A 16,412-nucleotide genomic window follows, 5' to 3' on the forward strand; every position below is an offset into this window, starting at 1 on the left:
GTGAAAATGCAAAACAGTACAGCCACTTTGGAAGACAGTTTGGAGCTTTCTTACACAACTAAACACTCTTAACATAGAATTTAGCAATCAAACTCCTTGGTCCCAAAAGAGTATTTAGCCAAAAGAGCTAAAAAATTAGGTCCAGACAAAAACTTTCACATAGCAACTTTATTCACAATTCCCCAAATTTGGAAGCAATCATGGTATCTTTGAGCAGATAAAGAGATAAGCTGTGGAACATCCGGACAATAGAATATTAACCAGTGCTAAAAAGATATAAGCTAGCAAGCCATAAAAAGACATGTTACTAAGTGAAAGAAGCCAATCTGAAGAGGCTATAGACTGTATGATTCCACTTATGTGACAGTCACATTCTGGAAAAGCAAAACTATAGAGATCGTAAAAAGATCAGTGGTTCCCAGGCATTAGGGGAGAGGGAAGGATGAAGGGACAAAGAACAGAGGATTTTCAAGACAGTGAAAGTATTCTGTATGATGTTACAATGGTAGATAAATGTCATTATATATTTGTCAAAACTCAAAGAATATACAATATCAAGAGTGAACCCCAATATAAACTATAGACTTTGGGTGATAATATGTTAAAGTAGGTTTACAGACTGTGATAAATGTACCACTGTGGTGCGGAATGCTGATATGGTGGATGCTGATAGCAAGGGAGGTTATCACATGTGTGGGGGTGGGGTGGGGAGAGGATACCTGGGAACTCTCTATACATTCTGCTCAATTTTGAGGTGAACTTAAAACTGCTATAAAAAATAAAGTCTCTTAAAATCTTTTTTTAAAAAATTGAGAAAAGGATGCTATGTGAGGATACTTTAAGGTATTAGAATCAGTCAAGAGACTCTGGGGCCACATTTATAATTATCCATTACCTAGCAAGTCATACAGTGAGGGCATGCCCTATACAGCTTACAACACAGAATCCAGCATGATATTCTAAATACCAAAAATAGCAGATGTTATGAAGAATATCTGAAAGAGCCAAGTTCATTCCTAAAATTATAGACTGTTGTTATCAGTGCCAGAAATAATTAAGAAGTCTATTTTGGAATTCAAACACTTCAGGATTTGCTTTTCGAAGTTCATTTACTAAGCTCTAGTCTCACATCTTCCCTAATCTACTTTTTACTAATTAAGAATTTTGCTGCCATGCCAACAATACATTTGCTTAAAGAAAACAATCTTACAACTTTGAAATGTTAGTGTCATTTTATGCCACAAAACTTTATTTACAAAGTTTTTTAGAATATACTTGCTATCCACCCACTATTTCAAGAGTGAAATGATGTCAAATAGATTACATAAGAGCATAAAACAGAGAGAACAAGTCTACAATATATACAGTGCCATAAGTGGTTGCTATTTTTACAGTTTTCTTTTAAAGATAATCTACTGAATTTTTTTTGCTGATAACACTTAAGAGTGATGTTGTCTTCAAATGTAGATTTCCACAGGGAGTCAAGAGTATTACAGTCCAATATATTTTATAGGTGGTATGTGACAATTTACGAGTAACTGCAAATCATTTTTTTTCCCTTTTTTTTCCAAAAGTCTTGGATGATGAAGAATTATGACTTTCACCACCACTATAGTGTTCATATAAAGTCTGAAATTAAAAACACAAATCTGTTTGGTAATTTTTTAGTTCAATGTACTGTCACATTAGATGTATTTTGATGTATTCTAAATATAATACATTTATTTCTCTCTTGCTCTTACAGTTGGGAAATTATTTTATAAGCTAATAGAGATAATAAAGAATTTTAAACACCAAGCTTGGTCTTAAGCATTACCTATCATGAGATGTAACTCAATCTTTCTATGAGACAAATGTAACAGAGCTACTAATAAATATACATATGAGCCTTCAAGGCTTTATCTCTTTATTTTTTCTTAAATAAAGCCAGTCTTAGGTAAATTCCTATATAAAATGTATTTATTAGGAAACTTTATACAGATGATATTTTAACTAATAAATAGAAGACATTACAAATTATTATATAAATACAATAATTAGATATATATTAAAATCCATGTATTTAAAAATTATTTAAGACTCAGCTAACATTTAACTTATGAAGATGGCAGACATCTTTGCCCTCAAGGAACATACAACCTCAGTGATAAAAGTAACTAATCCACTTCAATTATAGCTGTAAGAGGCTTTGAACAATGTATTAGTATAAATTTAAAACATGGAGATACAAAATACAGAGCAGCCAGGCGCGGTGGCTCAAGCCTGTAATCCCAGCACTTTGGGAGGCCGAGACGGGCAGATCACGAGGTCAGGAGATCGAGACCATCCTGGCTAACCTGGTGAAACCCCGTCTCTACTAAAAAAGACAAAAAACTAGCCGGGCGTGGTGGCGGGCGCCTGTAGTCTCAGCTACTCGGGCGGCTGAGGCAGGAGAATGGCGTAAACCCGGGAGGCGCAGCTTGCAGTGAGCTGAGATCCGGCCACTGCACTCCAGCCTGGGTGACAGAGCGAGACTCTGTCTCAAAAAAAAAAAAAAAAAAAAAATACAGAGCAATTACAAAACATATTCGGTCCACTTTTAATTACTAAATCCATTGATTTAGCCATTAGCATTTGAGAAAATTTAAGAAAACAATTACCTCATATCATATAAATGCAAATATAGTGAATGTATAGTAAATTCCTTCAGAAATGTACTCAAGTTCTTGGCAACTTAGATGGACTTTATACGTATCCAAAGAGCTACGAGTATTGATAGTTTAAGTTCCCATAATTTTATGATAATTGTGTAACTGAAATATGTAATTAGTAACTGCTTGTTGGCTAAACCAATTGGTCAATAAGCATTCATGGGGTTCTAGCAATAACTAGGTGCTTGAAAAATCATGGTATAGATATAAATGGACATTGGGAAGCTAAACAGCTTGAGACTTGTGCTTTGAGAATTGTGTTGACTGCTGTATACAGCTTCAAAAAAGCCATGAGATGTAATGTCTCTAAGGAAAATACTGGCTAAAAGGAATAAATTCAAAAGCTGTGTTAATAATGGTGCTGAGTTAAAAGACACATTATATTCCTATATTAAATGTATTCCAGTTGATACCTGACAGCAATCTTCTGAATGCACCTTATGTGATGATCTACTTTGAACTGTACTATATGCAGAAGAATATAAATCAAGTAAATCTGTATTTGTCAAAAGGTACATGTTAAGTATCTAAATGTAGAAACATGTTTCATAACTGATCTGATGATTGGACCAACTTTTCTTCAGACTACCTGTTTCCTTAAGTGTCGAATTCACTACATAAAACAGTTAAAATTAATGTAAAGAATAGACATACTTACTTTAGCAGCTTTCAAAATGGAGTTAGGAGAATTCAGACCAACAAGTTGGCCCAGAACATATTTCATTTCTTCAGTGGTTCCCTTGGCCATTTGGTTACCTATAAAATAAATCAATAATACACTAGTACCAATAAGAAAAATATAAGTCCATTATAAATACACATTTTGTTTAACAGCACAAGTGATATTCTTGTAATTTATCACTGATTTTAACCCCTTATCTGGAATAAGTAAAAATAAATACCATAAGTAAAGAAAAAAAAGTTTATTTACTTTACTATTTATAGTAACGGAACTTCCTTAAGCAAAAAGGCAAGCTGACAAAGGGTAGTCAATTTAGATTCTGTCTTTGTTATATTAATAGGTAAAAGACTATTTATATTACCGATCTAGTAACAGACACATTTTTAAAGAAGTAGTACCTGGATGAGTTTGAATTTGAACGTATGGATGAGCCAGGAGCTCAGGAATGGATATCCTCTGTTTTGGGTCCCTTTTTAAACAACACTATTAAAACAAAGATTATTTTAAAGAGAAACAAAGCAGGTTTTCATATATGATATTGATAAAGTATTTTTCCAGATTACATTACATTATAAAAGTTGCTTTTTAGATATCCCACTCAAGTAATGATAAGATTATTTCTCCCAAGGCACTTTTGCAAAATCCCCAAGTATTTACAAGCTTTAAAACATCTTCAAAGTAAAAAACTAATTCAGTTAGCAATTCTTTTGAACAGTTATATCTAAGCCAGTTACACAATTCCAATTATTTCAGCATTTAAGTAAATAATTAGTTACATGATATTAATATTACCTTTAACACATCCTGAAGATCTTTCTCTGGAATATCAGGAAATTCAATTTCATGATTAGGATCAATTATGGCATGCAACTTAGAAATCTGATTAATTATATGCTGAAATGGTGTTTTCCCATAAGTCATATAGTACAAAATACATCCTAAGGACCAAACATCACTTTTGGGGCTTATCTAAGAAACAAACAAACAAACACAAAAAAGTTGCTGTTATTTTCATGTAAAATGTAAAAACATATATATTAAATATATATATTTAAAATCATAATTAAATCTCAATGAATGTGTACTACATTATGGTAACATGACAAAACATCTTTTTCTAGTTTTCATTTCAGTTGGTTATTCCATCAGAAGATATGAGCTTTACTTTAAATCCTTCTATAACCTCGTAACTAAAATATTTCAATTAAGACAAAATATTAAATTCTTTCCAACTTGTGAAAATATAAACTAAAAAATGTAACTATAAGTTTTAAGTTCACTTGTTTTCCCCAGAATTATTGGATTATAAATTTTTACATAAGTTCAAAGTATGTATACAGTTGTAAAGGTTGTTTAAATTATACAACTCTTCAGACAAGACCATTGGAAATAATAAATAAATAATACAACTTTAAACCCAAACACATATATTATAGAACTATGCTGAGCTTGTGTGTCCAAAATCCCCAAGAATTTACAAGCTTTAAAACATCTTCAAAGTAAAAAACTAATTCAGTTAGCAATTCTTTTGAATAGATCAGTTATATCTTAAGCCAGTTACACAATTCCAATCATTTCAGCTATTTCACGTAAATAATTAGTTATATGAAATTAATATTACCTTTAACATATCTTGAGGATGTGTTACTAACGGGTAATGCTATGTGTCTGTTTCCTCACCTCTGGTATAGACATTATAAAAGTACACTGTCACGGGCATTAAATGATAAACCATAAATATGGTTAATCATAGAGAAAAGTTTCTGGTTATCGTAATTACTGATGTTGCAAAGCAAATGAAAATAGAATTGATAAATGAAGTCAGGAACTGCTTGTTTAAGATGAACAAAACCACAGAAAGTCTAATAAAAACACAAGAAATTTAAGTTTTAGAAGAAGAGTGGAGGCTAAACAAATATAAAAAGATTTTTATGAAAACATTTTGCAAAAGTTTATGCCAGTTAGTTGAAAAACACAAGCCAGATTTTCTAAGGAGGAAAATACAATTTAGTAAAACAAAACAAAACAAAACAAAACAAAAAAACACATTTATCAAGAAATGATTCTGAGCTGGATAAATGTACTAAGTACTTTATATATTCTTTCCCAATTAATCTTCAATTTATTTTATAATAGGCACTGTCTATAGGCACAATTTAGAGAGGCAGATCTATGGCTTGAATGAATGCAGGTCCCTGGGACAATGTGTGCTTGCACCCACTTGGTTACACTGATGTAGAGAAAGAAGGGTTAGCCTGGGAGCCCAAGGCATCACAGTAGGCAAAAGGAGCCCCTGACAAAGGGCACCTAAGAGGCTAACACAAACTCATCGAGGTAGTGAGATAAAGTCAGTGGAAAAGTAGCCAGTGGCAGGCCAGAAAACAATTACATTCTCCAGCTGTTCTTGGAAATGTAGAATTCGCAAACGAATAAGTGATGAAAAATAATAAGAATTGGAAACGAAAAAAACCAGCAATGTCTCTGTAATGGCCTAAAAAGTTGTAGAACTTAAAGAAATTGTTATCTGGTAAGTTTATTCAGAAAACAGTGCATTCCCTACTGTTGCCAGATAATTGCGATGTAAATAATCTTTTCAGTACCTTTGACTTAGACTTCCCATTCTCTCTGGAGGAAGACATATCTTTGATTGCTTCTGGTGGCATATAATTAACTGTGCCAACCTACATGCCAAGTCAGAGAAAACACAAATCAATGAAAATATTTCATTCTGCTTTAGATTCTTAAAAATACAAATGCCAGATCCTTGGAAACTTGGGTAATTATAGATTTCAACGATATCCTTGCAAACTTCAAATAACTGCTGACAATGTTAAGATATACATATCAAATTTCTTCCCAACTGCAGCAAAATGAGTTGGGTTCATAATCAGCAAAGTGACTCCTTTCAGAATGCTGTGCTTTTATCTGTGATTATAGTGGGCAACTAGTAAAGTCTGCCCTAAAAACTGTCCAGGCTAAAATCCTATTAATGGCCATAAACATTGAGGCCATTGAGGGACGTACCATTCGTTTCTGTGTTGTAACATATTCAACTTTAAAAATACATATTTTTTAAAATAAGCCAACCAATATATAAACAAAAAGACCATCTAGCTTTGTCCCACAGTAGTCCTCTCAGTTTCTACAGCACGATATGCCAACCTTACAACAGCCTCATTTTCTTCTAAAATAAATGGTTTGCTTTAAACACAGACTATATGTACTTTAGGGCCTTGACATGGAAGATACTGTCAAGCTGATTTACAACTCATTGTTCTGCCATACTTTTGATATAAAGAGACATGACTCTCAAATAGGGCATGTTGTCCATCTATTCCTCCTAACAGAGTCTATTTTATTCCTGGGATTAAGGTGAACTCACATCAAAAATCTGTAAACACAGAACATATCATCTTGGCTCCAAGCAAGAATATCTTTTAGATATACATTGGTGCCATTGCTTTAGTTTTTATAGAACAACTTCATTAAGTTTGCTGTTGCAATATCTATTATAAAATGTTGCTTATAATACTTATAGCATTTACAATATGAAGGCCCATTTAAGAATTTTTTTTTCCAATTTCAGTGATAGGAAAAGGTTTGCTTCTCTAGAAGAGTAAAAATAATCTTACCTCACAGACAATGAAAAACATACAACTGCAACTCTCTCTTTGCTACAAGGAAACTCTGAGCCAAATTTTCAGGTCAATTTTTTATCATGACCAAGTGATTTCCAAGGAAGATATTACTGTTTCTCTACTTCAGCTATAGTAAAACCATTCAAAATTGCTGGGGATATTACCATTTGATCTTGACTTTCTAAATTATAATGATCATGGTTTATATTTTTAAACCCATTCTTATTAAAAGACTTCAAATCCTTTAGAGATGATTAAAAATATAATACTCATTTGCAACATAATACTTCACAGGTGAAAAAAGAACTCTACTGTGAGATAACCAACATTAAAAGTCTTACCTGAGAATCTTTAATAATACTTGTTGTATCTGGTTGCATTTGGTTTGCGATCCCAAAATCGATTAGCTTTAGCATTCCATCAACTATCAGAAAGTTAGCTGGTTTAAGATCACTGTGAACAATGCCTTTAAAATAAAAATCCACTATAATATTAAACAATGCAAAACATCCTAAGGACCAAAAAATTCAGTCTACAGGTCAAGCTGTATTTATTCCTTCAATTAGTGAATCCAATTTGATATTAATTTTTTTATATATTCTGCAAACATTTACATAGCACTTGATATGTGCCAGGCACTGTTCTAAGTTCGTTGTTTATACAGTACTGAATCATTTAATCTTCACAACAATGCTGAAGTATTATCATCATCCCCATTGTAAGGCAAGGAAGCTAAGGCAATGAGAGTTTAAGTAACTCGTACAAGGTCACACGGCCTAAGTGACAGTGCCATGAGTTGAAGCCAGACAGTCTGGCTTCAGAATCTATGCTCTTACCCACTGTGATTCGCTGCCCACTAGAGAGCATCATCAATTACACTGCCAGACAGTAAGACCCTAATGCTCCCGACATCTCTACCCCGTAGCCCTGAGCTTGATCACTGGTGAATTATCTTTTAACTTATAGAAAGATGGATATAAGGAGGAGATAAATTACAATTAACTAAGATAACAGTATTAAGAACAAAAAAATAAATAGGATAAGGTAAAGGCAGAGAAAAACCCTAAAAAGAACCAAGGACAAGTAAAAACCAACCCAGAAGGTAGGTCTAACAGTAAAAAACAAACAAAAAGAAAACAACTCTCACATAGGGCATACAACACAAAATGATTAGGAGAATGAGTAAAGTAAATATCTCATATTTTTTAGGATGCCTGAACCCCAAAGTCTTAGACCTGCTATAATCCAAGTATGTGGAGATAAGGATGACAGACTATGTTAATACTGAGAAAAATACATTTTGTATTACAGATGTGGGAACTTGAGTTCATGTCTTATATCCTTTGGGTTAACAGTGTTTTAAGAAATGGGTTTGTTCCTTTATCTTTAAATAAACTTCTAATTATTTAGTTCATCTAGTTAAAGATACCAACAACCAATGTCTTAAAATTATAAGTCTATTTCTCTAAGATGATACTATTAACAAATATTTTAACCTTACAAATATAAAAAAACCACTAAATACCATGTTGATGGATTGTGTGAACTGCCTCTAACATATTTTTCCAGTAACTCTTGCGTTCCCATGGATCAATGGATTTTTTCTTTTTAAGCCAACTATTAAGATCAATATTTCCACACTCCATTACCATGTAGATGTACTGGTCCGTGATTTCACTGCAATTAAACAAATAAAAACAACAAAACAATAAATGGCTAGGTTATATCAAAGTTTACTAAAGATTTACCTGAAGAACTATGGCAAAAAGTTTTCTTTTTAAATTTAAAAAGGATTCTTACTAATCATAAAGTCGGATGATCTTATCACTGTGTTGTTGTAGTTTATTCAAATAAGCTATTTCGTTCCGGTAACTATCAAGAGTTTGGTTATCTGCTTCTTCTAAGTTCACATATTTTATAGCATATATCTGTTTCTTTTCATTCAGCACCTGAAATACCTACACAGTAGAACAAAGAGAAGTTTAGAATGTACTATTTGTACACTATCACACAATGATTCTAAACGTATTAGAATTTTAGGTTGAGAAAATTCTAAAGGAAATATTGACATGAACAACGAAAAGTTTCAGGCCTATTTTGAGTGTAGAAGGAAGACAAATAATTAAATAATTCGAATCGCAGAGTAACAATCCATTCCCAATGACCTATGATGATGGGCATTCAATAATTTAAAGGTATAAATCTAAAGTTTCTATATCAACATGTAAGAAAAGTTTAAATTTCATATATATAACAATCTGTTGGATGCCCTAACCAGGGAAACAGTATAAAGAAAAAGACATTCCAAAATGTTAAGGATAAGCCTGGTGCAGTCGTGTGCTCCTTTAATCCCAACTACTCAGAAAGCTGAGGTGGGACAATTGCTTGAGCCCAGGAGTTTGAGTCCAGCCTCAGCAAGATAGTGAGACACTGTCTCAAGGGGGAAAAAAAAAAAGTTAAGGATGACTAAAGGCTATGATATAGAGTCAATTCAATTCACAGATGTTGTTTTTCTCCATAGTGCCAGGACTTAGCAATTTCATTCATGTGATAGAAAATATTAAAAAATATATACTAATCATAAGCTATCAGTATATCCAGCTGTGAATAGTAGAGTAGGTCTGAATTTCAAAGTAAAGCTGGCAGGAACAAGATGTTCTTATATGTTGTCAGGATCTCTGAGATCAAAGTATAATTGCTCTGGCTATAAAGGATGGTCAATTCCTAAGTAACATTTATAGGACACATAACATTTTTAAAAATAGAAAACAATGCAAATGTAGCTAATTTTCCACAAACATGCAACAAGGATGGTGCTTTTAAAACTCAATTCAAATACAAAATGCCTGTGTATATAAGAAAAATTATATTCATTTACCCCTTTTGACATATTTAAGTAAAAATTCATTTAACCTTGATTGCCCAGCAGATACTGGGAAGGAATAAGAAAAGAGTCCAAGTGTTTATGAGGTTGATGTGCTAAAACTGCACTAACAAGGAGAATTTATCAGGCCCCTCAGGTATAGCTTGCATTTAAGTTTTAAGTATGAGACACGAATGAAGTATTACTGGTTTTAGTTGGATACACAGCAAATTAGAGGGGGATGGGGCATAAGAGGGATAAGAAAATAACAATAAAACAGATAGGGATTTAAAAATAGCAGCATAAAGCCATTTTGTAAAAGGTAAATAGCCTCATTAACCCATGACCCTGAATCTGATGGCTAATACCTTATTTGTATGTTCTGGTAGTATATTGTACAATGAAATAGCTTTGTATCATAAAAATAAAATTTAAAGATTAGAAAATATAGGATATAAAACTTAGGAAAGACTAGAAAGAAATAACTGTACGTGAGCTCCAGCTCCATCTTTATCAGCAACGTAACTGGGCAAGTTCCTTAGTCTCTCAAAAATCAAATGCTGTTAGTAGTACCTATGGCACAGGATTGGAAGGATGACTCAGATGACTGATGTCTGCGGTGTGTTCTGCAGTGTGTCTGGAGTGAAGCAAATGTTAGCTACCATCACTGAAGACATTCAGGACAGAATAAAGTGGACATTTTAAAACATGCTAAAGTTTTCGCACATATCAGAAAAAAAAAGTACAGGATACTAAAGCTATTTATGTAATAAGATCTTAAAATTAAGTAAACAAATGAAAACTTTTAAATTAACTTTTTGCATGAATGAGTTTATTATTGCCCCCACTGTCCCTGTTCTGGCAAAACTCTTGCAATCTGGTTTAGGTAAGCCTTATTTCAATTTCATAAAGATAGTGTCAGAATTATGATTTGTTAGTTTTATGGGAAGTTACCAGTGTCTTGACCATTCTCATTACCCCACGACTGTTCTAGATACTCTCAATAGCCTCCTTAAAAGTTGGTCACTGCCTAAACTCTGAAACAGGCAAAGCATAAATGGTATTAGTTTCATAAAGCATGTTACTTTCTTTGAGGCGTTTGATTTTTTTCAACTCAATCATAATTAACTTAAATGATAATTTAGTTGAATTCAGAAAATATGGGCCGGCCATTGCTTTATCACTTGGCCCTTTACTTAAGCTTACACCTTCATTATACTCCAAGGAAAAAAATGTTAAAATGCCATTAAGACTACTCTACATTCTCTGAAAACATACCACTAAATAAATATCTCTATTAAGTGTCAGTACCTTGATACTACTGAAATATAGCCAAATAACAAATAAATAATAAATATTAACCAAGTAATTTTTATGAAAGGAACTAAATTAGGTAATTCAAATAGACTGATAAAAGGAAATGTATAATGGAATCAATATTTATTGAAGAGTTGATACACATGGGAATGCACATACCTTATTATTATTTTTTTTTTTTTGAGACGGAATCTCGCTCTGTCGCCCAGGCTGGAGTACAGTGGCACGATCTCAGCTCACTGCAAGCTCTGCCTCCCAGGTTCATGCCATTCTCCTGCCTCGGTCTCCGAAGTGGCTGGGACTATAGGCACCCGCCACTACACCCAGCTAATTTTTTTGTATTTTTAGTAGAGACGGGGTTTCACCCTATTAGCCAGGATGGTCTTGATCTCCTGACCTGGTGATCCGCCCACCTCAGCCTCCCAAAGTGCTGGGATTACAGGTGTGAGCCACCGCACCCAGCCGTCCTTATTTTTAATAAGTTAATAAGACAGCCTTATGCAAGTCTAATTATTGTGAGATTAGGAAATTACAGTAAAACTTAAAATGAGTCCAACAGTTTTTGTTTAATGTGTCATCCTTAACAACTTACAATAGCAAAAGAGCTGAGGACAGACAGTTTACTCATTCAACTAATAAATTCAATCCCTCTCTGTTCTAAGTACTGTTCTGGATACTGGGGCTAGTATCACTGAGCAAATCAGAAAAACATCACTATCTTCATAGAGCTCACATTCAAGTGCAGGGGGACACAAACAACAAATCAAGTAAGTAAATTACAGAATGTGTTAGAAGGTAAGCTACACAGAAAAACAAACCAGGCGGGGAATGGAGAACACTGGTGATTGAAAGGTGGTAGTTGCAGTTTTAGAGTGTGGGCAAGGAAGGCCTAACTCAGAAGACACATGATGATATCTAGAGGAAAACAGGATGTTATGTTAAAATAGGCCAGGAGGAACTGAAATAAGCTAACACAGAAAGACAAATACCTCATGTTCTCACTTATATGCGAAATCTAAAACAATTAAACTCATAGAGAAGAGCTCATACCACCTTTGACAATAGTGGTTACCAAAGGCTGGAGGTTGAGGGAAATGGGGAGATGTTGGTGAAGGGATACAAAGGCTCAAATAGGAGATACAAGTTTGATTTTTTTTTAGATGATTAGCATAGCATGCTGAAAATAATAATTGGATATTATACATTTCAATATTGCAGAGTCAACTGCTAATGTTCTCATCACACAAAAAAATTGCAGTAATAGATGTTAATTTGCTTAATCATTTCACATTGTATTTAAAAAGCTAATACCACCCTGTACCCCATAAAAATATACAACTATAATTTATCAATATACAATTTTAAAAAATAGACCAGGAGGGCAAGGACTGAGTCAATGAAATCCTTTAGGAGGCTATTAAAGTAATTTAGGTGAAAATACAAAAGTTGCCTTGACCAAAACAATAATGCTGGAGATGATGAGAAACAGATTCTGGAGATACTCTGAAGTAGAACCAACAAGATTTGCTGACTGGCTAGATGTGTGTATGAGAGTAAGAGGCACCAATTTTTTGGTCAATCAATTGGAAGAATGAAGCTGCCATGTACTGAAATGGGAAAAGCTATGGAGCAAGAGTTGTGTTTGGACATATTGTTTTAAATGCCTGGTAGACACTAAGAAGCGACGTTGAATAGTCAAGTTGAATATACAAGTCTGCAATTCAAAGGAGAGGTATGAGCTGGAAATACAAGTTGGAGAATTGTCGGCATATACATGGTATTTGAAACCACAAGACTAAAAGAGAACACCAACAGAATGAGTTTAAGAAAAAGATGAAAGAGGGTTGAGGACTAAGCCCTGGAGCACTGCTTCACTGAAATCAGGAACATGAGGAAGACAATAGGTATGGCCAGTTTGAGAAGAGAAAAATACAAACCAAGTGTGGAAAAAACCTTGATTGAGAAAAAAAAAATCAGTTGTCCCAAATGCTAAGTAATCCAAAATCTAAGCTAAGAATCAGATTTGGCAAAAAAAATGAAGGTCATTAGTGGTCTTGATTACAGTTATTTTGGTGAGTGATGAAGGCAAAAATCTAACAGAAGTAGATTTAATTCAATGACAATTAAAGATGGTAAATTTAGATAATGCTTAAGATGCCTTCAATCTAGAGATGTAAAATGATATAAATTTAGAACTCAGGTAAGTTTAGAAAATAATCTAATTCCAGAAATTCACTTGTTACTGAATTGTGTTTCTGAAGTGAATAACTCAAAACAAAACAAAATCCATCAGCAAAAATCCTTGCTGAATGATTCTAAACATATTAGCAATTTACATCACATTCTGACTCAGAAATTTCTGATTCTTTTGTGATAATACATAGTGGTCATTCACTACCCCATGTCAATGTTTTTGTTATTAAAGAAGAAGTTTAGAAGCATAGGACATTGAAAGGAAAGGCAGGAGACTGGGAATAAGAAATCTAAAGAAGATATGTCACATGTGAGGCAGTGGGAAGAGAAGGGCAGGTGTTAAGATGGCTTTTTGGCTCAAGGGCAACATGGCCCCTAGAAGTTAAGGAAAAGCAGCCCTCACAGGTAAAAAGACAAAAAAATAGAAAGTTTAAAATATTTTTATTTCTTAAATATTTTAAGATACTTACCTTGCTTGAACCTCCACTTCCTATCTGCTTTAATATGGAATAAATTCTTCCTTTAACCGAAATGCACTCATTTGCTGAAGATGATGCTAAAACCTAAATAAGTAAAATATATAAATAAAAGTTCAATCAATATGCCTAAGAAACTAACTTACATTTGGTGCAGTCAACTGCTCCCCATTTTGAAATTATCTTAAATCTTAATTAGAAATGTTACAATATTTTTAAAAGTACTTGCTCTACTTAATCAAATTAAAAAAAACCTTAAAAAATAATGCAGACAAACTTCTAAGATCTCCCCCTTTAACTGGTTTTGACTTAAAAACAAATTTCGAGGAGGAAAAAACCACTTAATATGCAATCTGCAAACTTATAAGCTTAAAAAAAAAAAACTAAAATATAAAATTATATTTTTCATTTTTCTTTTCTTTTTCCTTATACCTCTTTATTTACATATGTACACATACACACACATAATTATATCTGTATTTTTTTTTTTTTTTTTTTTTTGAGACAGGGTCTCATTCTGTTTCCCAGACTGGACTGCAGTGGCATGATCTCAGCTCACCGCACCCTCTGCCTCCCAGGATCAAGCGATTCTCCTGCCTCAGCCTCCCGAGTAGCTGGGATTACAGGCATGCCACTACCATCTGGCTATATATGTATTCTTCTTTCTCATTTAGCGTTATATTATAAAGGAAGCAATGTGCTAAGGTGCTAAGAGCTCCAGAGTCAATGAGACAAATGCAAATTTCAGCAATGTTCCTAACATGGTTTGGATCTGTCAAATTTCATGTCAAATTGTAATTCCCAATGTTGGAGTTGGCGCCTGGTGAGAGGTGACTGAATCATGGGGGTAGATTTCCCCCTCAGTGCTTCTCTGAGAGTTCTCAAGAGATCTGGTGGTTTAAAAGTATGTGGCACCTCCCCACAACTCTCTCTCTCCCTCCTGTTCCAGCCATGTGACATTTGCTCCCTTTCACCTTCTGCCACGATTGAAAGTTTCCTGAGGCCTCCCCAGAATCCAAGCAGATTGCCAGCATCATGCCTACTGTACAGCCTGTGGAACCATTAGCCAGCTCAACCTCTTTTCTTTATAAATTACTCTCAGACATTTCTTTATAGCAGTGTGAGAACTAATTAATACAGCCCCACACTTTGTGCCGAGTGATGTTCAAAAGTTACTTAATTTTTCAGAACCTCAGCATCTTCCTCAGCAAACTTTCAGGTGATGTACTACGCAACCTACCCCATCATCCCTTCCCTTATACTGGAGGATCTCTCTGTGTACCTATAAATGCTTTGAACAGATGGAGTGCTGAGAGGACTTATTCTGAGCTGATAAAGAAGTTGAAACAAAAAGAGCTCCTGATTAGCTGATTAACCAAGTTGAAACAAGGTCTGAATAAACCTCAATTTAACTAAGGCCTGCTTTAGGTTCCAAATGGTAGAATCTCTCATGTAATCTCCTATTTAAATAAAAAGTTAGTATTGTAATTTTTTCACCTATAGGATTGAGATACATTGTTGAGTCCATACATATTTCCTGTAACAAAGTATTGGGCTTCTAAACATTTGTGTGTTGTAATTTCATCGTTTCCCCACTCCTTCCTTTTGTGCCTCCTCTCTCTTCTTCCTTTCATATTTAAAACTGTGAACATTGCTGAGGGAAGAAAGCAGTTCAATGTCCTTTCCCCATGGCTGCTGACAACTTTTAGAATAAAATAACTCTTATTTGTGATTCAACACTAATGTGAACTCCAGTTTCCTACACAGGACATTCCACATCCCCCTTAGTCTGCCCTACTCACTGTGGTTAGAGTTTCCAAAATGCAAATCGGATCATTTCACTTCCCTGCTTCAACCTCTTCCAAAGCTTTCCACCCTTTTAGGATAAAACTTAAGGGCCCAGCAAACCTTGGGACTCACCCCTTCCCCTTCCTGAGCTCTAGCCACACTGTGGCCTCGTTTCAGTCCTCTCCTGACACTGGCCTCTTCCAGAAGGCTCCACCAAGCCCCTTCACTTGTCATCTGTGACTTGTCTTCTGGATTGCAACTCAAACAGGGCCAGACAGTAATAGCTAAATAAATGTGTTTTGAATCAATGCATGAACAAACTTGATCATTTTTCTTTTTCCTTTGTAATTTATTATATTGTTTCAATCCTCAAAACACTATCACCTCTTTCTAGTTAGTATCGACTGTCAGTTCATTGTTTTATCCATTATTCTTTCAAATTGCGCAAATTATACATAACGCAAAATTTACCACTTTAAACATTTTTAGGTACAACTCAGTGCATTAAGTACATTCAGTATGTGATGATGAAAAAGTTCTGGAGATGGATGGTGGTGCAAATATCATCACTGAAACTCTATACCCATTAAACAGTAACTCCCCATTTCTCCTTTTCCCTTCCCTGATAACCATTGTTCTTATTCTGTCAACTAAAAATTTTTTTATTAGTTGATTTTTATAGTTAGTTACTCATGGGTTTTTTTATTGTTTTATTTAAATAACAATTGCTGCTAATATTTCTGATTTACTAAGTGTCATGCTCTG

General features: G+C 34.1%; 1 protein-coding gene across 4 annotated transcripts in view; it reads right to left on the reverse strand.

Moving 5' to 3' along the window:
- Positions 1 to 1,217: 1,217 nt before the first annotated feature.
- TTK (TTK protein kinase) overlaps positions 1,218 to 16,412 on the reverse strand; it is a 40,013-nt gene continuing 24,818 nt past the window's right edge. For all 4 annotated transcript variants that reach the window (XM_023223102.1, XM_023223103.1, XM_023223100.1 and 1 more), the window contains exons 14-22: positions 13,854 to 13,946; positions 8,811 to 8,968; positions 8,536 to 8,687; positions 7,352 to 7,476; positions 5,973 to 6,053; positions 4,165 to 4,341; positions 3,771 to 3,855; positions 3,349 to 3,446; positions 1,218 to 1,629 (exon numbers count right to left, since the gene is read on the reverse strand). In XM_023223102.1, the coding sequence (XP_023078870.1) occupies positions 1,546 to 1,629; positions 3,349 to 3,446; positions 3,771 to 3,855; positions 4,165 to 4,341; positions 5,973 to 6,053; positions 7,352 to 7,476; positions 8,536 to 8,687; positions 8,811 to 8,968; positions 13,854 to 13,946 (1,053 nt within the window). In that variant the 3' untranslated portion in view covers positions 1,218 to 1,545. The remainder of the gene's footprint in view (positions 1,630 to 3,348; positions 3,447 to 3,770; positions 3,856 to 4,164; positions 4,342 to 5,972; positions 6,054 to 7,351; positions 7,477 to 8,535; positions 8,688 to 8,810; positions 8,969 to 13,853; positions 13,947 to 16,412) is intronic.

Source organism: Piliocolobus tephrosceles, chromosome 5 (assembly GCF_002776525.5).
Source record: "Piliocolobus tephrosceles isolate RC106 chromosome 5, ASM277652v3, whole genome shotgun sequence".
In the NCBI taxonomy this organism is placed as follows: Eukaryota; Metazoa; Chordata; class Mammalia; order Primates; family Cercopithecidae; genus Piliocolobus; species Piliocolobus tephrosceles.